At 55.1% G+C, this 27754-nt stretch overlaps 2 protein-coding genes across 4 annotated transcripts in view; one reads left to right on the forward strand and one right to left on the reverse strand.

Annotated features, from left to right (window-relative positions):
- Positions 1 to 1268: 1268 nt before the first annotated feature.
- SH2B3 (SH2B adaptor protein 3) lies at positions 1269 to 27394 on the forward strand (the record flags this gene model as incomplete). 3 transcript variants are annotated; one of them, XM_079718070.1, is made up of 7 exons in its annotated part: positions 1269 to 2024; positions 25934 to 26035; positions 26118 to 26209; positions 26294 to 26388; positions 26488 to 26702; positions 26792 to 26963; positions 27099 to 27394. In XM_079718070.1, the coding sequence occupies 7 exons, from the start codon at positions 1269 to 1271 to the stop codon at positions 27392 to 27394; spliced, it is 1728 nt and encodes a 575-aa protein (XP_079574196.1). The 3 variants fall into 3 exon arrangements, with proteins under 3 accessions (XP_079574196.1, XP_079574197.1, XP_079574195.1); XM_079718071.1 differs by having other exon boundaries at positions 26297 to 26388; XM_079718069.1 differs by having other exon boundaries at positions 26294 to 26702.
- The window catches only part of ATXN2 (ataxin 2), a gene marked incomplete at its 5' end in the record, with an annotated part of 111664 nt that continues 106179 nt past the window's right edge, over positions 22270 to 27754 (reverse strand). The window contains 1 exon segment of the mRNA XM_079718068.1: positions 22270 to 22564.

Genomic DNA, 27754 nt, shown 5'->3' on the forward strand with positions numbered 1-27754 from the left:
TGCGCGTGGGCTTTCTCTAGTTGCAGTGAGTGGGGGCTACTATTCGTTGTGATGCGCAGGCTTCTCATTGTGGTGGCTTCTCTTGTTGTGGAGCACAGGCTGTAGGCACGTGGGCTTTGGTAGTTGTGGCACACGGGCTCAGTAGTTGTGGTGCAGGGGCTTAGTTGCTCCAAAGCATGTGGGATCTTCCCGAACCAGGGCTCGAACCCGTGTCCCCTGCATTGGCAGGCAGATTCTTAACCACTGCACCACCAGGAAAGCCCCTCTATTTCTTTTTATTGACACTACTAATACACTCTTACTGTAACATTCATTATAAGCCTTATTAGGCTTTTCCTAGGTTCTAAGGCCTTTACATTTATTAACTCAGTGAATCCTCATAACGCTCCTATGAGGTAGGTGCAATCATGGTCCGCATTTTACAGATGGGGAAAGCAAGGCAGAAAGAAATCACACACCCAAGGTGACACAACTAGTAAGCGGTTCATGCGGGATTTGAGTCCAGGCTCCAGGCGCCATGTTCTTAGCCATATTTTCTAGAGACAAGTAGTAACAGTTTTCCTTGGTTACTTCCCCCCTTGCACCCCAGATTCTGGCTTCTCCCCACAGGTCACCACTGTTTCTGGATGGTGTTGCTCCAGCCACATGTTTCCTGCCCACCACTTAAGTACATTTATGTACACATAAGAATTGGTAGTTTTGCTTTGTGTGTTCACGTAAATGGGATCGCACGGTTGTATTGCTCTGTGGTTTGCTTTTTTCCCTTAATCCTGTGCCCTGGAGGTTCCCCAAGGTGGTAGCATAGATCTTGGTCCTCCTTTTCCACTGCTGAAGCATATTCTAGCCTGCAGATGTACCACAGTTTATTTCACCAGACTCTGACTGATAGGGCTTTAGGTTGTATTAATTTTTTCCTGTTATAAGTGTGGGGGCAGGACACGCCATGCGCCCTCTCTGCGCATGGGGGCAACTATTTCTCTTGAATACTTAGAAGTGGAATTACTAGGTCTGAAAATGATCCTGCCAAACTGCCCTCCAAAAAGGCTAGACCCCTAACAGTACCGGCAACACTGAAGGGAGTGCCCGTTTTGCTGCATCTTCACCAGCACTGGGTATTAACAGTAATTTTCGCTTTTTGACGTTGTGCCTGGTGACTAGCGTGTCTGGCGGGGGCTTTAAGTGGGTGTCTGCTCACCCGTCCGCTCCCTCCTCTGTCACTCACTCCCCACCGTGTCTTTCAGCCCGGCCGCTCTACCTTGGTCTCCACCATGAACGGGCCCACCTTGCAGTCCTCCTCGGCCTCCTCCGCATCCTCGGCGGCGACGGCCCCATCCCCGCGAGGCTGGAGCGAGTTCTGCGAGCTGCACGCGGTGGCCGCAGCCCGGGAGCTGGCCCGACAGTACTGGCTTTTCGCCCGCGAGCACCCGCACCACGCGCCGCTGCGCGCCGAGCTCGTGTCGCTGCAGTTCACCGACCTCTTCCAGCGCTACTTCTGCCGCGAGGTGCGCGAGGGCCGGGCGCCCGGGCTGTCGGGCACCCGGGCCGCCGCCCCCGCGCGCGACTACCGTGAGACTGGCCGCGGGCCCCCGGCCAAGGCCGAGGCGTCCCCAGCCGAGCCGGGCCCCGCCTCCCCCGCCCCCGCCCCAAGCCTGCCCAAGGCCCGCAGCTCGGAGGAGCTGGCCCCGCCGCGGCCGGCCGCCGCCTGCTCCTTCCAGCACCTGCGCCACAGTCTCCGCCACATCTTCCGTCACCGCTCGGCCGGGGAGCTGCCCGCGGGCCCCAGTGCGGCCGCGGGGGAGGCAGGCGAGGCCCCGGCCAGGCCCGGCCTGGCCAGGAAGCTCCTGCCCTGGAGTCTAGCCCGGGAGCCGCCACCCGAGACCCTCAAGGAGGCGACGCTGCGGTACAGCCTGGCCGACGAGGCCTCCATGGACAGCGGGGCGCGCTGGCAAAGGGGGCGGCTGGCGCTGCGGCGCATGGGCCCCGACAGCGCGGATCGCCTGCTGGAGCTCTTCGACCCGCCCAAGGTAAGAGCCCGCGCACGTGGTTATGGGGGTACGGGTGGTGACACTTTTCCAGCAGCTGGCCACCAAGTGCCCGGCGGAAAGCGCGCCTTCTTAAAAGTGAACTTTTCTGAGAATCATTTTCCGTTTACAGATAGTACAGAGTTCCCTTATACACTGCACCCAGCTTTGCCTCATGTTAACATGCTACAGTACCATGTACATCCGTCTTATAATTAAGGGACAAACATTGGTACGTTACTGTTAACTGAACTCCGAGGTTCCTTTGGATTCCACTAGTTTTCCCCTAATGTCCCTCTTCTGCTTCAGGACACCATGCTAGATTTAGCTGTCATGTTTCCCTAGGCACCTCTTGGCTGTGACAGTTTCTCAGGCTTTTCTTGTTTCTGATGGCTTTGACAGTTTTGAGGAGCACTGGTCAGGGATTTTGTAGAATGTCTAGGGACACCATACATGGGCATCATGCGAGCTAGTGGCAGCCTGGTCCAAGGTCCTTGAAACCCCTGACCCAGATTGACCCTGACAAACAGGAGGATTTCTCCTAGGGATTTCAAAACCGTCGTGGAATTCCTTGGAGCCTCCCATGCATTGTGGATGTCTTATTTTCTTTCAAGTTTAAATCTTTTTGTCTTTTTCCTTTGCGACCCACTTAATTCCGGCCGTGCAGTTGAGGCTGAAGGTCACTGTTGTCTACACACCTGCCGGACTCCATCTTTGACCAGATGTGTCAAGTTGATGGGACCATGTGGTCTTCCTTTCTCTTCTCTTTGTGGTTCTGTTATGTCCTAGGGCCTTGGTCTAGAGAGTGAGCAAAGCAGATCCCAGCCCTGAGGGGTCATGGTCTGGGTGGAGGAGACCAAACGATTATACATTCATTCAAAACGTACTTGTTGAGCACCTACACTGTACCAGGCACACACTAGGTGCTGGGGGAGCTGGTGTCTTGGTGGGGCTATTGAAGGACTAAACCTACAAATGAACATGGAATTATCAATTGTATTTTATGCTCTGAAGGAAAGCAATGGGGCCTCTGGGAGGATAACTGAGGGGCCCTAATTTGGGGGTTGGGATGGGGTGTTGTCAAGGAATCCCCTTATGTGAAGTACCTTTCCTTTTAGACTTCATTGTGGAGTCCCATGCACATGCTGAGGCGTGTGAAGTGTGTCTGAAGCTCCACGAGTGTCCCTGTGTTAGTACACGCGGTGGCCCAGTGCCCCAGGGGCTCCCTCATGCCTCTTCCATGTCAGCACCGCCCCCCTCCCACACATTGACTCCCACCCCCACGGATTGCATTTCTCTGTTTCGAACTTCATATAAATGGAATCATATAGTATATTGTTTTTTGTGTCTGGCTCCTTTCACCCAGCATGTTCTAGAGATTTGTCCATGCTCTTGGGGGCATCAGAGTTTGTTTCTTTTTATTGCTGAGTAAATCCAGTCTGTTGTATGGATGTACCACAGTTTATTTATCCATTCACCGGTTGATGGATATTTGGGTTGTTTCTACTTTGGTACTTTTACAAATCATGCTGTAAGGAAATTTGCTCTTAAGTCTTTGTATTGACATACGCTTCCATTTCCCTCCGGTAGATTCCTAGAAGTGCTAGGTCATATGGGAAGTGCAAGTTTAATTTTATATGAAACTTCTAAACTTTTTCCAAAGTGGCAGCACAATTTTGCATCCCCATCAGCAGTGTATGAGTCTTTTTTCTTTCCAACCCTTCTAGTGGATGTATACTGGTATCTCAAATCTTGGCTTTAATTTGCATTTCCCTTATGACTCATGAGGTTAAGTACCTTTTCATGTGATTATTGGCCATTGGGATTGAGTCTTTTTTCAAGTGTTTGCCATTTTTATTGAGTTGTCTGTCCTTTCCTTATTGATTTATAAAAGTTTTTATACCTGAATGTACTTCAGCACACTTGAATGCACTTTCTTTGTATCGTACATATGACCTCCTGCTCTGTGGTTGTCTTTTTTACTCCTTTAATGGAATCTTTTCATGAACGTAAGTTCTTTTTTTTTTTTTTCTTTTTCGGTACGCGGGCCTCTCACTGTTGTGGCTTCTCCCGTTGTGGAGCACAGGCTCCGGATGCGCAGGCTCAGCGGCCATGGCTCACGGGCCCAGCCGCTCCGCGGCACGTGGGATCTTCCTGGACCGGGGCATGAACCTGTGTCCCCTGCATCTGCAGGCGGACTCTCAACCACTGCGCCGCCAGGGAAGCCCCCTAAGTTCTTTTTTTTAATATTTATTTTATTTACTAGTTTATTTATTTGGTTGCACCCGGTCTTAGTTGTGGCTCACGGGCTCCTTAGTTGTGGCTCACGGGCTCCTTAGTTGCGGCATGTGAACTCTCAGTTGTGGCATGCATGCGGGATCTAGTTCCATGACCAGGGATCGAACCCGGGGCCCCTGCATTGGGAGCGCAGAGTCTTAACCACTGCGCCACCAGGGAAGTCCCATGAACCTAAGTTCTTAACTTTAACGAAGTCCAGTTTATCGGTTGCTTTCCTGTATGGTTAGTGCTTTTTGTGTCCCATTTAAAGAATCTTTGCCTACCCAGGGTCATGAAGATCTTTCTTGTCTTTTTTTTTTTTTGCCTGCGTTGGGTCTTTGTTGCTGCACGCAGGCTTTCTCTAGTTGTGGCGAGTGGGGGCTACTCTTTGTTGTGGGGCGCGGGCTTCTCATTGCGGTGGCTTCTCTTGTTGCGGAGCACGGGCTCTAGGTTTGCGGGCTTCATTAGTTGTGGCACGTGGGCTCAGTAGTTGTGGCGCACTGGCTTAGTTGCTCCACGGCATGTGGGATCTTCCCAGACCAGGGCTTGAACCCGTGTCCCCTGCATCGACAGGCAGATTCTTTTCTTCTTTTCTATTTTTGGCTGCATCGGGTCTTAGTTGCAGCATGCGGGATCTTTGTTGAGGCATGTGGGATCTTTTGTTATGGCGCACGGGCTTCTCTCTAGTTGTGGCCTGAGGGCTCCAGGGCACGTGGGCTCAGTAGTTGTGGCACTTGGGCTTAGTTAGTTGCCCCGCGGCATGTGGGACTTAGTTTACCAACCAGGGATCGAACCTGCATCCCCTGCATTGGAAGGTGGATTCTCCACCACTGGACCACCAGGGAAGTCCCGGCAGGCAGATTCTTAACCACTGCACCACCAGGGACATCCCTTGTCTTTTCTTCTAGAAGCTTTATTGTCTGGGCTGAATCATATTGATGGGCCTTCACAAGATCCATCCTGAATTAGTTTTTGTGTATGGCGTGAGGTAGGGGTCACAGTTCTTCCACTTCTGGCACTACATGCTGATGTGACTCTCTTTTTCCTATTGGATTGCATGCAATGCTACTTTCATCCTAAATCTAGTATCTATCTGTGTGCTCCTGGACCCTCCTTCTCTTCCACTGGCCTATGTGTCTATTCTTATGTTAACACCACACTCTCTTAATCACTAACGTTTAACGGTGAGTCTTGCGGAGGTGACTTTTTTTTTTTTTTTTTTTTTTGGCTGCACCACGCAACTTATGAGATCTTAGTTCCCCGACCAGGGATTGAACCTGTGCCCTCAGCAGTGAAAGCACGGAGTCCTAAGCACTGGACCACCAGGGAATTCCCACTGAGGAGGTGACTTCTGAACTGAGATCTTAATACTGAGATAAGAATCTCTGGGCAGTGGGAACAGCATAGGCAAAGCTGCTGAGATGGGAAGGCATTTTGTATGTTTTTTTTTTTACTATATTTATTTTTATTTATCTATGTATTTATTTGGTTGCGCCGGGTCTTAGTTGTGGCAGGCAGTCTCCTTAGTTGCGGCTCGCTGGTTCCTTAGTTGTGGCACACGAACTCTTAGTTGCAACATGCATGTGGGATTTAGTTCCCTGACCAGGGATTGAACTTGGGCCCCCTGAATTGGGAGCACGGAGTTTTAACCACTTCACCACCAGGGAAGTCCCCAGCATTTTGCATGTTTTTAAGAAAGAAAAACAGAAGTGTGTTGGGAGCACAGACGGGGAAGATGGGGCGTGCGGGAGGATGTGCTGGTAGAGGGTCCCGTGAGGAGTCAGTATTTCATTCCAAGTTTAACATGAAGCCTTTGGAAAAACGCAAGTGCAGATAAAAACTTTACTCGTTTTTAAAACGTCTCAAGGCTCCGACACCATGAAAGGCAAATAACGTCCCAGACACATGATCTTATCTGCATGATAAGGTGGGGTTCCCTATAAAACTTTAAAAACAACTGCTGCTGCTTAAAATAAACCATCTTGGAAAACCTAGTGTCAGGAGTCAGATGGACCCAGGTTCAAACAATAAATTAGCTTCTTTCTCAGCTCTGGGGCCTTAGGCCAGTGACGTCACCTCTCTGGGCCTCAGTTTCCTCCTCTGTACAGTGGAGCTACTCAGAGTTCGCACCTTGTGTGGCTGTTGTGATAACTGGGAGGGCACATCGCTGAGCGCCTGGCGCAGGGAAGGCTCACTGTTACTGGCCCTCCTTGTTATCATGGTTGTCATGGTAGTGAAATGATTTGGGGGCTAAGGATGCAGATTTATTTCTAGTGCTGGTTTGGGCCCTCAGTGCCCAGCTGGGATGCATGATCAAGGCTCCTGTTCTTTGGAAACCCTGAGGGTGGGACCCTGGTCAGAGTCCTCAGGGCTCAGAAGTGATGTCTGGCCTTGGAGAAGTGGGACCCGGAGTGGCAGCTGGGTCCCTGAGGCTCGCCCCTCCCTCCAGGCCGCCTGGGCCTCTGCCATAGGCTTGGTGGTCGCTGTGTGACCTGGGGTGTCCCCCACCAAGTGAGCAGCCCTGGTGGGGCCTCTCCTGGCCTGAGTGCCTGGCCTGACAGAGCAGGCCCCAGCTCCGTCGGCTTCTGACAGTTTCCCTTTGTTCTTTGGAACAGTCTGGGGCTCTTCCTGGATGTTTCCTGGAGTGACTTGGAGCCTCCAGTCTCTGGGCCAAGGATACCTAGACTAGAAGTCCTGAGTGTGCCTGCCTGGAGGGTAGCCTTGACCTCCAACCTCGGACCCTGGAGTTGTCTATGGGAGCAGCTTTAAACATAGGCAAAGGAAGGTTTGACAGCCAGGGCTTGAGCTTTGGGTTCATACCCGAGCTCTGTCACTTGAAGGGTGCTCATCACCTGTTTGGAGAAGCCCTTGCTGCCCAGAGTGGGGAGAGGCTTGGAGGACGAGAACTGAGAGTGAGCAGCTGCCCAGGGACGTCACTCGGGCCTCAGCCAAGCTAACGCCACCCAGAAGTCTGAGGCCAGGTGGCCAGCTGCTCATGGGTCAGCCTCACCTGGACTTGGGTCACAGCTCCGCCTCTGACCAGAACCTCTGACCTTGGGCCGGTCACTTCCCCTCTTGGAGCCTCAGTCTAGTCATCTGTAAAGTAGGGGTGATAGCAGCAGCCAAGGGTCGAGGGTCACCGTAAGGGCTGTGGTGGGAGGGAGCTTGCCATGACAGGTGGAGTGTAAGCGGAGGCCACAGGCTGCTGCAGTGGGCGGCTGGAGGGCGGTTGGAGGAGCCAAGTGTGACTAGTTCCCAAAGTCTGAAGTCTGGTTTCAGTGGCATCACTGCAGATGGACGGGAGGTGGGGCAACCCTTCCTTGTACTGCGCGCTGGCCCTCGGGGGAAGGTAGGGATTGCCTTGGCTGGGGGGTGGTCATCAAAGGCCCCTTGGCAAGAGGTGACATCTGGGATGAGCACAGGTGCCGATCCTGGAAGATCTGGGTGAAGGAGTCCCAGGCTGAGGAAATGGCAAGTGCAAAGGCCCTGGGGTGAACACGAACCAGGAGACTTTGAGGAACAACCAGGTGGCCGGGGGCTGGAGTAGAAGGAGGAAGGAGGGATGAGGTTGGAAAGGTGATGGGGCTGGATTATTTGGGGCCTTATGGAGCATGGTGAGGATTTTAGGTTTTACACGAAGAGCAGTGGGAGCACTTGGAGGATTTAGGGCCAGAGGGGCTGGGACACCTATCCAGCAGTAGGAATGGGCTAGAGGAGCCCTCTGGGGCTGCTATGGTCTTCTGGCCTTTGGGAGAGTGTGGCTTGAGTCTTCTCCTAGAAGACCCTCTGGTCCCCATGTCCGCTTGTCCTGTGGCACCTCCCTCTCCTTGGGCATCTCTGAGCCCAGGCTGGGATGGGGGAACAGTACGTTTACTACCTTAAGTAGGCACCTACTGTGTGCCAGGCATTGCCCTAAACATTTGACTTCAAGTCCTTCCCATGAGGTCAAGCGTGTTGGCCCATTTGACGGATGAGAAAACCAAGGCTGGGAGAGGCAAAGAAACTCGCTCAGCATCATGCTACTAAGGAGATTGGAGCCCCTGATCCAACAGGTCCCTGCTCCCAAGCCCCCAGCCACACTGTGAACAGCCTCCCTCCAGCCACGGGGTGCAGAGTAGTAGCTTCCGGCCGGCCAGGCCTGAGACGTTCCATCCCACTCAGCAGTTAAAAACAAGAAAGTTGGGGCTTCCCTGGTGGCGCAGTGGTTGAGAGTCCGCCTGCCGATGCAGGGGACACGGGTTCGTGCCCTGGTCCGGGAGGATCCCACATGCCGTGGAGCGGCTGGGCCCGTGAGCCGTGGCCGCTGAGCCTGTGCGTCTGGAGCCTGTGCTCCACAACGGGGGAGGCCACAACAGTTAAAGGCCCGCATACCGCAAAAAACAAAACAAAACAAAACAGAAAAACAAGAAAGTTGGATTGGTTGCCAATAGTTAAAAACCATAAAATGGAAAGATTTCATATAAGAACCCAGTTTCTGGTTTCTCTTATAAATTGGTGGGCTTGGCAGTGCTGGGCCAGGATCACTCGACGTGCATCCCAGCCTGGCCCCTGTGGAGGGAGAGCCTGACTGGGAGGTCAGGGGGTTGTCCCAGGGTCAGGGAGAGAGATCACAGGACTAGCCACCAGGCCCGGGGTGGCTGGCCTTAGGGCAGAGCTTTGCCGGGAGCTGGGGGTCCATTTTCAAATGGAGCACATCTGGGCTGGCCATGGCCTTGGGGCCAGCCCTTTGCTCTTTTGGGCCTCAGTTTCCCCACATGTCCAAGCCTGGTTTGGCTGAGATGGTCTCAAAGCCCTGCCAGCCCTACTGGGTCCGGGGGCTGAGCCTCAGCTTCTCTCATCTTTAAAGTGGGGGTAATGATGGATTTCTAGTAGCTGTTGTTGAAAAAATGCCTTTTTAGCCAGCATCTATTTGGCACTTGTTACATACTAGGCACTTTACAGCCTTGGCTTCATTTAATCTTCACAGCAGCCCTGTGAGGGTGCTGTTGTGATTACCCCCATATCACAGATGGGGAAATTGAGTCTAAGAGAAGGTAGGTGACTTGCCCAAGGTCACATAGCTCTGAGCAACTGAGATGGGGTTGGGACCCAGGTATTCGGGCTGCACCTGGTGCCTAGCAGGTCTCCAGAAGGATTTATTATCATGGGTAGTGGTGCTGGTGGTGTTTAGCCAGTGGCCCTACCTGGGAGTGGGGTGGGGGGGTGCGTCTGTTTTGAGTTCTCAGACCAGGAAAGGCTCCTTGTGGCCATCCTGTCTAGTGCCACCAATTTAAAGATGGGGACACTGAGGCCCAGAGGGGGCTGGCCAGTGCCCTTCTCACCCAGCATGTAAGACTTGGTGGACCCAGTGTGCTCTGCCCTTGGCCTCTGCTGCTCAGCCCAGAGCAGAGGTAGAGAAGGGAGGGGGGGACTCACAGGGGATTCAGCCCACACCCCTGGGCTCCCCTCCTGGCCCACAGGCCTCTCGTACCCCCAGGAAGAGGTGGTCTGGTTGGCAGTGGCTGGACCTGCTGGTCCTAGGGAGAGCCTGACCTAGGCTGACCTAGGCCAGGGCCCGTCAGGCAATGTGGTTCAGAGCTGTTCCCCCTCTGCTCCTTCTGAGCTGTCCTTGGGCAAGCGCCTGGGCCTCAGTTTCCTCATCTGTAAAATGGGGGTGGTCCCAGTGCCTGCACGTGTAGGGGAGGCTGCGGATCAACGTGCTGACTGGGTAGGTGAGGGGCCTGGGTATGAGTGTGGCCGGGCAGTTTGTGGGCAGTAGGTGCTCCCGGCAGCCCGGCTGATGAAGGGGCTGAGTGTCCTGAGCACTGACCGTGGGCGAGGGTGGTGCCGAATTGGCCCCCTCAATGCTCCCCTGACTCTGCAAAGTAGGCATGGCCACTGTGCCTGCCTCACAGATGGGGACACTGAGGCTCTGAGACACAGAAGGAGACACTGCTGGACCCTGGGGGCCCGAGGCCGGAGCCCGTGCCCCAAGTGTGGGAAAGAGGAAGCAGAAAGAAAGGGACGTCCGCAGGGGGGCCCGGCGGTTTCCTCTCAGAGGCAGGAGCACGAGGAGGAAGAGGAGTGCTGGGCAGGAAGCGGCCGGGCGGGTGGGCGGCCGGGCGGGGCAGCCTCCTGGGGCCCGGGCAGAGCTGGGCCTGAGTCCTGCCTCTGCCCCTCCTGAGCTGTGTGACCTTGGGAAAGGCGCCTCACCCTCTCTGTGCCTCATTTTCCTCAAGTAAAAAGAGCCGAGTGACGGCACCCACATCGGGGCGACGGTGAACTAGCTGCTGTCCGCATGGTGCTGGGAGCCGTGTCCGGCGCAGGTGGTCTCAGCAAATCTTAGCTGCTGTGGTTTTTTTTTTTTTTGGCTGAGCGGCATGCGGGATCTGAGTTCCCCGACCAGGGATCGAACCCGTGCCCCCTGCAGTGGAAGTGCAGAGGCCTAACCATTGGACCTCCAGGGAAGTCCCATGTAGTTGTTGTTATTTTTATTAGTCGTTTTCAGCACGATGGGCACTACATTTGACACATCCCATGCAATTACCACAAATCCTGGGAGGCGGGAACAGTGATGAAGGCATCTCATAGATGAGGAAACAGGCACAGAGAGGTAGAGAGACCTGCCCAAGGCCACACAGCTGGGAGATGGAAGAGCAGGAATGGAGGCCCGTGTGGGCCTGCCAAGGCCCGGGGGTGTGTTTAGCCCCCGAGCAGCCCGAGAACCCGCCCACCCTCTGCCTACAGCCTGGTAGATCTTCGTGGGCCGGCGAGAGCCCTGATGTCCCAGGGGGAGACAGGTGAGTCGGAGGCCAGAGGCTCCCCCATCCCATCCTCTCCCAGGGGGACCAGGGGCTGAAGGTTCCCAGGGTGAGAGTGGGGTTTCCGTCCTCACTCGGCCCTGGGCTGCTTAGTGACCCAGGTTGGTCCCTGCCACTCTCTGAGCTGTGAAATGGGCAACCAGGGGGCTTGATCCGGGCTTTCCGGGGCTGGTGGGGGGAGGGAGGAAGGGGTGGTGGTGGGCAGGGCTCCCGTGGCTCCTGTGGGGCCCCCAGCCCCGCACACACAGCCGCCCCATCTGCCCCTTATTGGGCTTTCGTGTAAGGTCGTTTTTTGAAAAGTACTTCGCTGCTTAGAAGAAACCCCCAACCACGCTGAAACCACGGGCAGATGGTATCGGCATGCTTCCTTTCAGCTCAAATTCTGTGAATCCAGAGACTGGAAAGTGCCCCCGAATCCAACAGGGGGAGGGTGGCGACGACAGTCATTTATCCCCACCCCCCCACCCCACCCCGGAGCCTCTGGGGGCTGCTTCCACCCCACGCCCTTGCTCCTTGGGGCCTGTTAGCTGTCGCCAGCTTCTTGGAAGTTGCTTTTCTGTTTTCCTTTGTTTGGGGGACTGGGTATTGGGACACAAAGCTGCAGAGTCTGGGCCGTGGGCTTGGCGGCCGGGTAGAAGGGCAGATGGACAGGTTTGGGTTCAGATCTTGGCTCTTGTGTCCTTGTTACGTGGCTTTGGGCTGAGAACTCGGCCTGTCTCAGCCTCAGTTTCCCATTCTGGAAAGTGGAATGTCAGTACTGGCCTTGCTGGGTGATTGAGTCGAAAATAGGCTCTGGGAGGGCCTGACACGATGTGTTTCCTCCCTGCGAGGCAGAAGAAGGGGCTTGCTGCGTGGGAAGTCACCAGACCCCAGGGGTGGGTCCCCAGATGCCCTCCCTGGGATGGGCAACAACCTAGCCAGCTCTCCCAGTAGCCTGGACTGGGCACCAGCCAACAGAGGGCCACCAGGCGGGCCTGCTGGAAATCCCCCACCCACTTCTTTGCGAATGGAAAAGGAAAGCAAAAGGCACAAGCAGAGATCTCTGCGTTCGGAGCGCTGGCCCTCCCCGGGGGTGGAGGCGGAGGTAGCTTCCTTCCCCAAGGCCGGAGGGGCCGCCTCAGCTTCCTTTTTGGGGCCCTACACCCCTTTTTCCTCTCTCCCCTCTGGGCTGGGGAAGAGGCCACTGTTTTCCGCAGGCCGTGGACCCCGCTGACTGCTCAGCCTCTGGCACCGGTGGGTGATGGCGTACGGGGGAGGGGGCCCATCACGGCAGCACCTGGCCTCTGGGTCCGCCCTCACTGTGGCTGATCCTCCCCTCCTGGGCCTGACCTGAATCCTGACTGCGGCCCAGTCTGAAGTCCATGGCTCAGCAGAGAGAGAAACCGCTCTCCAGGGAACCGTCTGGAATGGGAGGCCCCGCTGTGTCTCTTTTCAAATCTTCGTGTAATCTAGGAAACTGTCTACCTTACCGAGGGCCTCCACGTTTGAGTTCCTAGTGTTTCTGGTTTTGATTTTTCAATTAATAAAGCTCATGGCAGAAATTATGGAACAGTAACTGAAAAACCACCCACAATCCTACTACCCAGAGAGAACGAGCATTTCCGTTTCACTAGACGTCTTTGTAATCTTCTGTCTTGTATTTCTTTCTCTAACTTTTCCCCCAAATTGCAGTTCCGTCCACATTCACTAATTCTTCATTCAGCAGTTAGCTAGGGAGCCCCCTCTGTGTGCCAGGTATGCTGGAAACATAGGCAGAAACTTTTGGACAAAACCCCCAGCCCTTGTGGGACTGACACTCATCCTACCTTTTTGTTACCTGCTTTTTTGTCACTTAACGTGTCTTGAACATTTTTCTGTTCTCTTAAATATTTTTCAAGAATGTCTTAAAAAAAAATACTGGCTGCATGATATTTCATTTACACAGATAGGCCATGATATATTTATCTATGCTTATCTAGACTCCTACTTCGATCACTTCTAATTTTTTCGCTCAGCTGGACAACCTTGTGACAAACATCTTGTACGTAAATCTTGCTGCCCATCTCTGATTATCTCCTTAGAAGCATATTCCTAGAAGGGAAATGCTGGGTGGAAGGCTTTGTGAGCGCTTCTCATGTTTTCTCTTTCTCTCAAACTTTATTGAGATATAGTTTACAAATTATAAAATTAACTCGTTTAAAGGGTACAGTGATTTTGGGTATATTTACAGGGCTGTACAACTATCTCCACGATTTAATTTTAGACCACTTTCATCGTCTCAAAGAGACCTTGTGCTCATCAGCAGTCACTCCGCATTCCTCCTCTCCCCCACCCCCAGGCAACCACTAATCTATCAATACTTTCTGTCTTTATAGGTTTGCCTAGTTCTTTTCATATAAATGGAATCAGATGGTATGTGGTCTTTTGCAACTGTCTTCTTTCACTTAGCATCACATGTTCAAGGTTCGTCCGTGTTGTAGCTTGTGTCAGTATTTTGTTCCTTTTTATTGCAAATAATATTCCATTGTATGAATAGATCACATTTTGTTTATCCATTCCTCAGTGATGGACATGAGGTTGTTTCCACTTTTGGGCGATTGTGAATAGTGCTGCCACGAACATTCGTGAATAAGTTTTTGTGTGGACATACGTTTTCATTTTTCCCACACCATTTTATATTCCCATCAGCAATGTATGAGGGTTCCAATTTCTCCACATCCTCACCAACACTTGTTTTTATTATTTTATTATTTATTTGGCTACATCGGATCTTAGTTGCAGCATGTGGGATCTTTCGTCACGGCACGTGGGCTTCTCTTTAGTTGTGGCTTGTGGGCTCTAGAGCGCGCAGGCTTAGTTGCCCCGCAGCATGTAGGATCTTAGTTCCTTGACCAGGGATCAAACCCGCACCCCCTGCATTGGAAGGTGGATTCTTAACCCCTGGACCACCAGGGAAGTCCCACCAACACTTGTTACTATCTATCTTTTTGATTGTAGCCACCCTAGCAGGTGTGAATGGCTTTGATTTACGTTTCCCTGATGGCTAATGATGTTGAGCATCTTTTCATGTGCTCACTAGCTATTTCTAATGCTTCTGATATATCCTTTCCAAATAGTCTTCTAGGAAGGTTATACCCATCTGTCTTCAAATAGTGGTGCTAACACTGGCTAGTATTTTAAAAACCTTTTCCAACTTCTAGGTGAAGTGGTTATCTTGTCCTTTCTGCTTATGAATGGAACGAACCATTTTTCTTTTTTAAAAACACTGAGATATAATTCACATAAAATTCACCATGTTAGGGCTTCCCTGGTGGCGCAGTGGTTGCGAGTCCGCCTGCCGGTGCAGGGGACGCGGGTTCGTGCCCCGGTCCGGGAGGATCCCACATGCCGCGGAGCGGCTGGGCCCGTGGGCCATGGCCGCTGAGCCTGCGCGTCCGGAGCCTGTGCTCCGCAACGGGAGAGGCCACGGCAGTGAGAGGCCCGCGTACCACAAAAAAAAAAAATTCACCATGTTAAAGTGCAATTCGTTGTTTTTAGTATACTCACTGTGTGTACAACCATCACCTCTATCCAATTCCAGAACATTTCCATCACCTCCGAAAGAAGCCCAGTATCTGTTAGCATCGGTCCCCATTCCCATCCCCATCCCCCCAGCCTCTGGCAACCACTAATCCTACTTTCTGTCCCTGTGGATTTTGACTCTTTCTCCAATGTTTCTTGGTCATAGACATTTTCTGTGACTTACAGGCCATTAACTCTGTGTGCTCCTCTCCTGCACTGCCTGCCTCTTTCCTGTTGACTTGCAGGAGCTCTTTACACTGACATTAGCACTCTGTCACACGTTGCAAATATTTCCCGTTTGCCATTTGGCTTTTCGACTGGCCCTGAGTTTCTTGGCCTATGGAGGTTTTTAAGTCTGGGCAGTGAAATACAGTAATCTTTTCCTTTATGATTTTGTTCTTTGCTTTTTCTGCTTAGAAAGGCCTCCCCGACCCTGGGATCAGATAATTATTTAGGTTCTTCTATTCCAGTTTTGTCTTGGTTTTATTTTTCACATTTAATTATTTAATCCAGCCAGCTTTTATTCTTTGTGGCTGGTACGGTTTCCTGTTGTTTTTTGGTGTCAGTGAGATGCTGTGTGTCAAGGCATGTCACTAAACGTGGGCTAAGGATAATGACAACAACCCACGACAGATTGAGCCTGGAAGGGTGGAGATTCCTGGGCTCTCGCCCTGGTTTCCCTGTCAGCTCAGCCCAAGGCTCTGCTCAGCTGACTCTGAGCCTCCCTGGCGTCCCTGCAGCCCCTTGAGCCCCAGAGGCCCTCGCTTTCACCTCTTCTTCTGAATCATCATTCTTCGAAGGCAGGCGGTGGCCACCGTCGGGGCTTTTGGGGATCTTGGTGGTGACGAGACCCCCTCCCTCTGGTGCACTCCCCTACCGGAGGCCGGTGACAGAGGTTATTTGTTGTTTCTTAACCACATCTTTTTCCACTCTCACCAGGCGTGGAGCAGACACGGGGCCCAGGGTGCAGCTGAGGGCTGTGCTGCAGGGGCGAGGGGCTTCCCCCACCGGGCTGGATCCGCAGAGGGGCCGGGAGGTGGGCCCTGGGGGGCCGGCCAGCTCCGGGACCCCTGGCCTGTGAGACTCAGGTTCTCCTCTGCTTTCCCCTCAAGAGCACTGAGCACACCCTCCCGTGCAGCAGGAAAGCCCGGGGAGCAGTGCCAGTTTCGGGGCCGGGTGTGCCCCCTCCTGCTCGGGGCCTGGGCACGTGGCGGGGAGCCATGGCTTCCTGTCTTGGGGGCTGACCACAGCCCGGTATGCGAGGCCTGGGGTGTCCTGGCACTGAGGTAGCCAGAGCAGCACTACAAGAGGAAGGCGTAGCCTGTGTGAAGGTGGACGGGGACAGGGTGCACGGGCCTTGCAGCTCCTCGGCCACGCGGGGCAGGGAGGATTCCTGGTGGGATGCTGGGAGCAGGATGCGGTCGCCCAAGGCGTGGGCTGGTGGCAGCTGGTTTGCAGCCGGCGGGGGGCTGGGGTGGGGTTCTGGCTGGGCCCCGACCCTGCTCCGGACCCCCGGTCGGCCCAGGCCCAAGTGCCAGCTCAGCGCTCCCAGATGGAGACACCGCTCTGTCCTCAAGACCGTCTCAGGCAGGGCAGCGGGTAACTGACGGAAGGGGAGCTGATGGAGGCTGGCTGCTGAGCAGCTCCAGGCCCTGCAAAGTGGTTGATCCTAATTTGCCAAAGGTCTTGGCCAGGAGTGGTGCCCCGCGTGGAGGAAAGGTGTAGCGGGGAGAGGCCTAGGAGGTGTGGGCATGTGGCCCGGCTAGTGAGGGTGGTGGCACTGGCACCTCTGTTCCCACCTCTGCAAGGCCCCATCCCAGGACACGCCTCCCCAGGCCAGGCCATGTGGCCTGGACCACTGTCACCCTGAGGAGGGAGGCGAGGTCAGCTAGCGAAGGTGCCGGGGGGTCCGTAAGCTCCTTGGTTCGCCAGGTTATCCACGCCCGTGACGGGGTGCAGGGAGTGGAACTTCTAGGTGTGGTCCCTCTTAAGCCACGGACCCCCCCACCCGGCCGGCCTTAGAGCGGAAGCGCCTGCCCGTCTTCACAGCTGGGTCATCCACACTCAGCCACTCAGCGTGAACTAGGACACCCGCGTCTCAGGAGGGGTTTGAGCGGCTGTCAGGGGGTCCCAGACTGGTTGTGTGTGTGTGTTCGGGGCTGTCTCTCTCTATGGGGTTCTCTGTCTCTGGGAGTTTGTCTCTGAGGGGATGGTTGCTCCAGCATCTGAGAGGGGCTTTGTGTCCCAGTCTCTGTGATTGTGTGTGTGGGGGGGTGGTCGCCATCTCTCTCAGAAGGGGCTTTGTGTCTGTGTCACTGAGAGTCTGTCTTTCGGACATGTCAGGGCGGGGGGACTTTTACAGGCTTGAGGGGGAGCTCACTGCAGGTGGGGCTTCAGACGAGCCCCCAGCCCCTGTCTGTTTCAGCATCTCTGGCTGGCTACCCCTCCTACAGGGCCTCTCTGGGTCTGATAGTGGGGGGCGCAGGCCCCCACGCTCAGGCTTGGTCGCTCAGGGTGGGATCTGGGGCTGCCACCCAGAGGAGGGAGGCGAAATGATGGGGACTTCGAACGGGGTGGTTATGCTTGGGGGCTGTCTCACCATGTCAGTATCGGCTCTGGAGAAGCTCTGCTTCTGGCATTGGCTGGCTCTCACTTGCCAGAAAGGGGAAGCTGACTTGATCCATGTGGCTTTTGAGGAAGCTTCTCCCATCCCTTTCCTGCTCCCCCACGGGGAGAGGGAGCTTGAGGCAACAGGGAGCAGACCAAGGGGGAGACCTGGGAGACACCCGTGTACTCAGGGTGACAGGCAGGTTCACGTACAGAAGCCCTGGGGTTGCACTCCAACATCACCCCCATTTTACAGATGAGAAAACAAAAGCACAGAGAAGTGAAGTGATTTGCTCAGGCTCACGCAGAGAAAAAGCAGCTGAAGCAGGCACTCGAAGGGCCTGTGTGTGTGTTGCAGGGCTCTGGTTGGGGGCAGAGGAAGGAAGTGACCTGTGGCCTGTAGTTCCAACATTTGTTCAGCCCCTGGAACGGGCTCATTGCCTTCGGTTTGCCCCCTAGGGAGCCGGGGAACAAGGGGGTGAGATAACTCACCACACCCCCTGCATCTGACCCTGCTCCTGAGACATGAGGGCTGGGGCCCCAGGCACCTAGCAGCTACTCACCCATGCATCTGACAAACCCTCTCCAAGTACCTCCTCTGGGCTGGACCCGGTGCTGGGCCCCAGCTGGGAACAAGGCCTGGTGCCCTGTCCCCACCCCCCGAGGACCTCCCAGGCAGGCGGTGGGGGCAGCTGCACCTTCAGGAAATCATGGCCAGGGCTGATAAGCCCCGTGCTGAGGGAGAGGCACAGGAATCGCACTGACCACGACGTGGTGATCAGAGAAGGCTCCCTGGAGGAGGGGAGGTTCTCTCTGCTGAGACCCGCAGTTTGGGTCAGGCCTGGTGGTGGGAGAGAACATGAGCTGGGAGGAACGGGCTGGATGGGGGCAGGTGGTGTGGGCTCTGGGTCTGGGCAGACGAGGGTCCGAGCCCCAGCTCTTCTTGGCTTCTTTCTCCGTGGCCGGGGACAAGTGGTTTTGCCTCTCAGGGTCCCCGTTCCTCCATCTGTAACACGAGCCTGATGTGTTCCGTGAGGTGTCCAGAGCCTTCCTCTCAGCCAGTCCTCTCCCCTGGCTGGCCCAACCCCGTGTCCTCTGTCCTCACCCCGATCACCCTGCTTTGGTGTATCCCTGCCACTCCTCCAGAGCCCTCATGGCAATGGGCGGTCTGCAGTGGGGGCCATATCCTGGGCCCTACTTATCCCCAGCACTCATGATACTTGGCGAACAAGGGACCTGTGATGAATATTTGTATAGGAATGAAAGTGAGCATCTACAATCCACCAGGCACTGTGCTGGGTACCGGGGATGCCACAAGTCCCCACAGAGAGCATTTCACAGGTTGGTAAGTGCAGTGAAGGAAGTAAAGGGGTTCTGTGATGGTGACTCTGTGTATTTAGACACCTGGTTAGGGAGGGCCTTCCTGAGGAGGTGACCCTTGAGCTGAGACCTGAATCCGAGACGAGCCTGATTTGTGAAAATGTGGGCAAACTGCTTTTCAGACAGAGGGAACAGCAGGCACAAAGGCCCCAAGGTGGGAGCGTGCTTGCTACATCGCAGGAACAGTGGAGGCCAGTGTGGCTGGATCGGAGTGAGTGAGAGAACAGTAGATGAGATTGAGGAGGTAACCAGAACAAGGTCATGCAGCGTCTCACGGGCCATGGCGCGGACCAGCAAGATGGGGCCCACAGGAGAGTTCTGAGCAGAGGAGGGGGACGGGAAGCAGCTGGATTCGGGATGTGTCAGGGAGTAGCAGTGGTGGGACCGATGGACAGCAACTCAGTTTTGATGCTGCCCATCTCGCAGGGGGTTCAGGGTGTCACCCTTTCTGACGCCTCACGTTAGTGGGGGCTCCCTGTGAGCGCCTCCTTTGCCCCCAGGCCGGCTGGTTCCAGACCCCTTGCCCCAGCATCCACCATTCTGCCGCTGTGGGACGGACTGAGCCCTTCCTCCTCCAAGTCTCTTGTGCCTGGGGAAGGGGGGCGGGGGAGGGAGGTGGGGGTGGCCCCGCGCCCAGCCTTCCCCTGATGCCGTGGGTTCCAGACACACCCAGGGCCCCCGTTAAACATGGATCCCGGGCTGACTTCCAGAGGACCCAGGCCTGCTGGTTGTGCATCCTGTGTTGTGACCAGTCCCTAAGGGAGGTCCCCTTAGCCTTGGCTCCTCATTTGTCAAGTGGGGATAAAAACACCAGCCTCATGGGCTGTTGGGGGGGCGGGTCACGGGAGGCGCCCACCACTGTTCCTCAGACAGGTGCCCCAGAGCAGGGTGGTCTCAAAGTATCACCATAGTTATGTCAAGGATTGCCCTCCACTCTGGAACAATGACCTTCCTACCTCTTTGGTCCTGGCACCTCTGTCCCTCAATATGATGCTCTTTCCTTTGAAATTTGAACTTTCTGGAACGGTGCTGGCCTGTGAATTCAACAGTTCAAAGGGGTCCTGGATGGATAGCCCAGGCCCCAGTGCCTGGTACATAGTAGGTGCTCACTAAAGGGTGGTGTGAGGGGTTCTGTTAGTACCGTTTCTAGCCACAGCCAACTCCCCTGCCATCTTGTGGATTTGGCTGTACTTTCTGGTCTCTGGATGTTAGCTCCTGCCGTACCCTTAGCCTCCAGTGCCTTTTCCTCCACCTTCTCCACTTTGGAGAGTGCTCAGCAAACATTTAAAACCGCTAACTCTATGCCCTGCAGAGGACACACAAAGATGGGAAGGGAGCAGGGAGGCCGCCTTGTGCTCATGGTCTTGTTGTGGAAAGATGGCTGTGAAAGCTGAAAGCTTCCTCAGGAGGGGCTGTTCGCTTCTGAGCAGATCAGGTATTCCTAAGACGGCATTCGTAAGGCCCTGTGCTCATCCCCACCTTGTGCCGTGTCCCCAGGGACCTTTCCGTACCCTGCACACACTGTATTGCCAAAGTCTCACGGAAGGTAGGGGCACTATTACCCCACCTTACACAAGTGGAGACTGAGGCTAGGGGAGGCGAGTCACTTGTCCGTGGAGGATGAGGCAGAGCTGGGACTCAAGGCCAGGACTGTCTGATTTCCAAGAACCAGGATGGCAATGTTGCTTGTGGTGGTTGTGCAGGCCCCAGAGAGGCTTCTGAGCAGGACACAGGGTGGCCAAAGTCTGGGGAACACATGGGTTCAGGTTTCTCTGCTTCAGGTCTTCTCAGAGCCTTTAATGTACTACTGTGCACGTGATTCTCCATGCACAAGAGGCTGCCTTCTCTTGGGGAATCCCTCTTTGCACTGGCTGCCAGGAAGCTCAGAATCAAATTGGTGGCAAGTGAAACTCTGGTCTGTGTTCTAGCAGTTGTCTCCCTTCCCACTCTGAGTACCCCTATAACCCGACTAAAATTTTTGGAACAAGACACGGTACTTTCTTTCTTTTTTTTTTAAGGTGGTTTTGATACAATCAGTAAGACATGATTAAGCCTTTCCCATAATGTCTTTTGTCCATATGTTCATTCATTCATCCATACAGGCAGTATCGATTCTGGGCTGTGGCCAGGGGTTGGGGGACTAAGTTATCCATGACTGGGATCTAGAATTTCTTCTGGGCCTTTAAGTTTTCAGGCCCCCATCAAAGACTGCACTCTCATCCTTAAACTGAGGCTGCCGTTAGTGCCACGCCCAAGATCCCAAAGGTAGTAAGTGGTGGAGCTAGGGCTCGTCTAACCTTGCCTCCAGGTCACGGGGATGCTACCTTGAGGGCATGAGGGCCACGGCAGAGGAGTGTGGCTTGGACCTAGACCTTCGGCCGTATACTATGTCCTACTTCCTGTCCCATTGCTGCTCTTTTATAGGACAGGAATGAGGGTCTCAAAACCCTGGGAGAGGCAAGACTGCTAAGGGGCTGGTGTGGCCTGGGGGATTCCAGATGGTGGTGGGAGGTCTCCCCTCAAGGCTTTCCCTTGAAGGATAAAGGCCCCTACAGTGGATGGAATAAGGCCATTGTGAGGGCTCAGCCTGCCCATACCACGGGACCCTCCGTGCCAGGCCCTTTACTGCTTGGGTGTGAATTGGATGTTGTCTTCCCCTCCAGCCTCCCACGGAGGCGCGGGTAAGGGCAGGGTCGGGCCCAACTAGCTGGCCTGCTTCTGCCCAAGTATTCAACGTGAGCATCAGCTGCCCACCTCCACAGCTCCACCTTAGAATAAGCCAACGGACTCCCACGGCCTCAAGGTCCCGTGGGGACTGCCTCACTGTGTGCCAGTCTCACTGCGCGCCAGTCTCACTGCGCCTTTGCACTTCCCCACCGCAGGGCCTTTGCCAGGGTCATTCTGGCACCTGGGAAGCTCACTGCCTTCCCACCCGCCTATCCTGGCCCTTACCGTCCCCTTCCTGTTGGGTGTCTGTCTCCCTTCTCTGGGAGCTCTCACAGCTCTGTGATCCTGTGTGTATTTTGTTCCTGCTGGGGCACCGGCACCTCTGCCGGGGTCTTGTGGGTATGAATGGCCATGAGTACACGGCAGAGCAGGGTACAGCCCAGCACCCTGGAAGACTCTGGATGGGCCATCCCCACCCCTGAGCACACAGGGAGTGGCAGCAGGTTTAGGGAAGGCAGGGCCTCCAGAGAAAGGCCAGGTCTGGTCCCAGTCATCCTCTCATCCCCTCCAGGCAGATTTGAGGCCCAAAGGCCGTCCACCCCCGGCCCCATGCCACGGGAGAAAGGAGTCCTTGGACAGTGGGAGCTGAGGAGGGCCGGATGAACCCACGGGCTAGGCAGAGCTGACCAAAACGCCCTCCAAAAGCACGAGAACAAACCTAGGGCCAGAATTTTGCTCTATCTTATGTAGAAGCACATGGAACTTCCTGCCATGTCCACTGAACGGACTACTTGTCCTTTCAGGGTTCACCCTACCCTCTGGCACCTCCATGTCCTTGATCTCTTCAAACCCAGAAGCACCTGAGTAGTTCACTGTGTGTATGCATAGTCACGGTGATATACATTTTATTTTAGTTATCAATTACATTCCATTACTTCCCTTTTATCTTACTTAGGATAGGTACGTAGGGAGGGAGGTTATATTGTCAACTTTGTTGCAGGTAGGAAGGGAGCACATTACAAACAGGGTCTGTAAGGTTGAGAGAAAGCAGGTGTGTGCTCAGGGGAAGCTGTAGTACTGTACGTGACACAGGAGCACTGTAATGCTGCCGTACTGCAGTCCTGTGACATGGGAGCACTGTAACACTGCAGTCAACCCAAGCAGGCTTTTCCCATCTTGGATGGCCTCAGACCCCAGCCTGGAAATTTAACAACAGCTGTTTATCAGGTATTTCTTTCACTTGCAATAGTTCACCCAATCACCATACCAACCCTGTGAAAAGAGAGGGACTATTAAGTATTTCCACCATACATACCTATGACAAAACTAAGGCATGGAGGGCTGAGTCGCTTGTCCAAGGTTATACAAGGGTAGTGTCAAGACTGAACCCTAGTGCCTAGAGGAATAAGAAAAATTAAAAAGCCTGGATAAAGTTAGCTCTAGAAACGCAAGCCCTACTGTGAGGACAACGTCAGAGCTGGTCTACATCTTTGTCTTTGCGCTTCCTAGCAGCCAGAGCAAAGAAAGAAATGGATTACCACTTGAGGCACAGTGGCCATTGGCTTTTTGGATGCTGGGAGCTAAGAATGAGAAGACCAGCTCCCCGGGAGGGATGCTGCAGGACGTGGCGGGTGACAGTCTACTGCCTGCACTACAAACACTGGGATGGTCTGGTCATTTTGATCACCCAAGCAGTGTGATCCTGAGGTGGGTTCAGAGAGCAGCTGCTGGCCTGGCTTGCTCTGCGTGGCAGGTGGAATGGAGGGTGTGTGGGAGGCGGGGAACCTGAAGCCCCAAGTGTTCCTGCGGCTGCGGTTCGGGCTCGGCTCTCTCCACCAGAGCTCTGTTCCATCACATTGTTCAGTCAGAAAGGCACCCAGTGGTCCATCCACACAGTGACCAGCGCTCACAAGTCCTGCTCTGGACTGTCCAGCTAGGGCTGTGGCCATAGGTGGGGATGTCTGTCCCTGTGCTCTCAACTGCCCCTCCAATCTGGGCAGAGCCCCTGGCATCTCCCCCACCAGGCAGCATGGTAGTTAGATGCATTGGCTCTGGTCCTTGGCAGGCTGGGGATCAGGCCCTGGCTCAGCCTCTGGAGTTGTGTGAGCCTGGGCTACCGTGAAGGCATCAAAGAACCCCTATCACGCTCAGCCAGCAGGCAGAGGGGAGCCAGGACGCGTTTCACCACCTTCTGTGCGGCCAGGGTTGGCTGTGGGGGGAGGAGGGGAATGCTCTCCTCACTGCCTGTCAGGTCAGCGCTTCCTCAGCTGCTGGGGGTGAAGCTGGCATGGAGGGCCCCACTTTCAGAGTGAAACCAGGCTCTGCCAGTAATCTTGGCACTCACACTGGGGGCAGGGCCCAGGGCCCAGAGCGGAACTGAAAGGGAAATGAGGCCTGTTACCCTCTCGGCCTGGCCTGCTTCCTCCCAGTGATGCTGAGGGCCCAGAGACAGTGGGGAGGCTGGGGGTCCAGGCAGGGCCGACTGCAAAAGCGAGAGAAGGAAGGAGCTCTCTGCACCTAACCCGTTTTGCAGACGGGAAGTAGAGACAAGAGGGGCTGGCTGACAGTGAAAGCTGGAGAGCAGAGACCCTGCTTCCCACGTGCTCCAGCACGTCCAGTGCTTGTGTAGGTGCCAGGCGAGGCTCCCAGGCTGAGGAACTCGGTCGTGGGGGACATACAAGAACTTGAAGGGTGAAGATACCCTGGCTGGTGCTGGTCACTTAGGGCTGGGATTTACTAGTTGTGCGACCTCTCTGAGCTTGTTCCCAGAGCTGTTCTCCCAGACTGCTGTGTCCAACAACCAGGGCAGGACTGGCAGCTCCAAGACCTTCTGCGGGTGGGCCTGGACCAGGAAGAGCCCCAGTTTGACCAACCCTCTCCTGCCAGGCTGCCCAGTCCTGGGGTCACCATCCTTCTATCAGAACCCTGGCACCTGTGTGTCTGAAGCATGCTTAATTAAGCGTATGGCTTTGAGGATTGACTCTTGCACCACCTTTTGAAAAGTCAGCCCCTCATGGAGGTCAGATCCGCCAAAGCCACTCTGCCTGGAACTCACCTTTGCTCATGCCTCGTTTCCTCCTCCCCGGCCGGCACTGCCTTGGTGGGAGCTGTGGTAGTTCCAGGTGCGCCTTGCTGTCTGTCTCCTGGCTCTTAGGAAAAGCTGCTGGAGGGAGGAGGGCCCACTTGGGTCTCCTCTGTCCGTTCCCCACATCTTGCTCCTTCCCCCACGCTCTTATCTTCTTTTGGCCTCTGCTGGAAGCAGCCATCGATCATCTCATGACCCCAGAGAAACAATCTTACCAGTCTTATCACAGGAGGAAGTGGAGGAGATGGGGGCAGTGAAGGGGTGATGTCCTTTCTGAGAAAAGGATGAGAGCTCCTGGGCCCTGGGAACAAGCATCTGCAGGGTCAGCCAGGTTCAGTCAGGACCCTTTTGCTGGCAAAAGGGTAGGGGGTCATCTCCCACCCACTCTGAACCCCACGTGTGTTGAATGTCATGGGAGACTGCTGGGCCCCAGGTTTTGTGTGGGCTTCTGGCTGGCTGTAATTGAGGCCAGCCATGCCAGGCTTTGCCCCTTTGGGCACACTGGCAAAAGAGCCACAAGAGCCCATAGCTAAGCTACTCTGCCAACCCCCTCCTCGTCCTAAGACTCGAAGGCAGGACAGATTAGCTCGGTTTGGGAATTTGAGGTTCTAGGTAGGCTGTATGCTTTGGATAAGGGTTCACAACCTGATTGCCACTTCCTCAGGCAAATGACTTGACTTCCAAGATTTGAGTTTCTTCTTTTTAAGATGTGGTGATAGTATCTGCTTCCTAAGGCTGCTGTTAGGCTGGGAGAGACCCGTACTGGTGGGGAGCCAATAGAGGGGAGGGGAGGGGAGGAGCGGAGCTAAAGGTATGATAAGGTCCTGGGCCCCCAGGCAGAGTCAGCCAGCACCATAGAGGGAACTTGGGTTGGATACCCTCACGTCCCCTCTCTGGGTTTACTGCAATGAGGCAGCCAGCAGCCACTGTGACTGGCCAGGGTAGGGGGTTGGGGGGTTTTGCTCCACCACTGGGAAGAGAAACAGGCGTCAGCCAACAGACACATGTCAGAGCTGGAATGTCCACAGGTCCAGGTGAAGCAGAGATTCGGGTGTTGGGGTGGGGAGTGAGGGAGTGAGGGAGTGAGGCAGTGAGGGAGTGTGGGAGGGGGGTGAGAGAGAGAGAGAGGGAGGGAGGGAGGGAGGGAGGGGGAGAGAGAGAGAGAGAGAGAGAGAGAGTGTGAGTGTGTGTGTGTGTGTGTGTGTGAGTGTGTGTGTGTGTGTGTGTGTGTGTGTGTGTGTGTGTGTGTGTGTGTGTGTGTGTGTGTGTGTGTGTGTGTGTGTGTGTGTGTGTGTGTGTGTGTGTGTGTGTGTGTGTGTGTGTGTGTGTGTGTGTGTTGGGGTCGGGGGAGACGGTGCTGTGGCTACAGGCAGAGGGCCCTCTGCAGGCTCCTGCAAGGCAGAATGCTAGAGCGCACTCTTGGGGTGCCTGCTCAGCAGCACCACGAGCATGCACTCAGCAAGCTAGCCCCTGGGGAGACTGCGGAAAAGGGCAGAGGCCTGGGTGGGTGAAGGGCCATCAGGGACAGGCCTTGAATGTCTGCCTTGGTCTCCTAGAGTTCAAAGCCCAAGCTACAAGCAGCCTGCTCCAGCATCCAGGAGATTCGGCGATGCACACGTCTCGAGATGCCTGACAACCTCTACACCTTTGTGCTGAAGGTGAGTGACAGCTTTCCACACCTGGGAGGAATAGACACAGACCTCAGGGATCCCACCCAGCTCTCCCCTCCCTCCCTGCCAGGTGAAGGATCGGACAGACGTCATCTTTGAGGTGGGAGATGAGCAGCAGCTGAACTCGTGGATGGCTGAGCTCCGGGAGTGCGCAGGCCGAGGGTGAGACCCTAGGGCCCCCCTCCTGGCACAGCTATTACTGCTCCTCCTGACCTACCCAGATCCTTAACCCCAACCCTTCTCCAGCAGACTCAGCACAGACTCAGAGATGCATATTCCCTCAGCCTTAGAGCCCGGCACATCTAACTCTCCAAGGGGAAGCACAGATTCCTTGAACCAAGGTGAGGGGTCAGGGCCTTTGTCCTCTGGTATGTCGGAACTCAGCCCAGGACATGAGGCATACACAAAGGATCACCATCACCCATCTCCTTCTCTATCAGGTGCTTCTCCTGGGGGGTTGCTGGATCCAGCCTGCCAGAAAACAGATCACTTCCTGTCCTGCTACCCCTGGTTCCATGGCCCGATCTCCCGAGTGAAGGCAGCTCAGCTGGTTCAGCTGCAGGGTCCTGACGCTCACGGAGTGTTCCTAGTACGGCAGAGTGAGACTCGGCGTGGGGAGTACGTGCTCACGTTCAACTTCCAGGGCATAGCTAAGGTATGGGGTGAGGCAGGTGGGCTGCACCCTGGCCAGGCTCAAGGCCCTTAGGGGCCAGTGCCTGAGCCTACCGTCCTCCTCTCCTGCAGCACCTGCGCCTGTCACTGACTGAGCGGGGCCAGTGTCGCGTGCAACACCTCCACTTCCCCTCGGTTGTGGACATGCTCGACCACTTCAAGCGCTCACCCATCCCACTCGAGTGCGGGGCTGCCTGTGACGTCCGGCTGTCCGGCTATGTGGTAGTCGTCTCCCAGCCGCCAGGTGTGACCCTAATGCCCCTTGATAAAGGGGGTGGTGGCACTGGGAACCGAGACCTCGTGTTGTGTCCTTCCAACACTTGCCTCCACCCCGTTAAGACTGACAGTGTGGTCTCTCTCTTGGTCACTTGTCCCCCAGGTTCCTCCAACACTGTCCTGTTCCCTTTCTCCCTCTCTCGCTGGGATTCAGAGCTGGGCCTTCCCCACCTTAGCGCTTCTGGCTGTCCACGGGGGCTCGGCCCAGAGGGTCTCCCAGGCCGGTCCTCTCCCCCAGAGCAGATCTTCCACCTGGTGCCTTCGCCTGAGGAACTGGCCAACAGCCTGCGGCACCTGGAGCCCGAGCCCACCAGTCGAGCCCGGGACTCGGACTATGAAATGGACTCCTCCTCCCGGAGCCACCTGAGGGCCATAGACAATCAGTACACGCCTCTCTGACAGGCCTCCCAGAGGCCCCCGAGAAGCACAAGCAAGCAGAGATGTGAACTTCTGAATGTATAACCTTCTTTCCTTCCTTCCAGAGAGAGATTTAAGGGACACTGTTAATTAACTCTTCATTCCAGTTTGGATGTGACCCTTCAATTAGGCCTGTTAAAGGGCCTCCTAGAAGTTCCATTCTCACCTGGCTTTCTCCTTATTGTTTACAGATGTAGTAGTTCTTGTTCGTGGATGTCGCCAGCTCCTGCCCTGGGTCCCTAGGACCAGGCCCCATCACTCTTAGAGGGGGCGGTGGGGTGAGGGCTGGAGTTGGCAGTGGAAACTCTTTTTCACTGACACTGTCCCAGCTGGCAGACTTTC

The sequence above is a fragment of the Hyperoodon ampullatus genome (genome assembly GCF_949752795.1).
Source record: "Hyperoodon ampullatus genome assembly, chromosome: 13".
Taxonomy (NCBI): Eukaryota; Metazoa; Chordata; class Mammalia; order Artiodactyla; family Ziphiidae; genus Hyperoodon; species Hyperoodon ampullatus.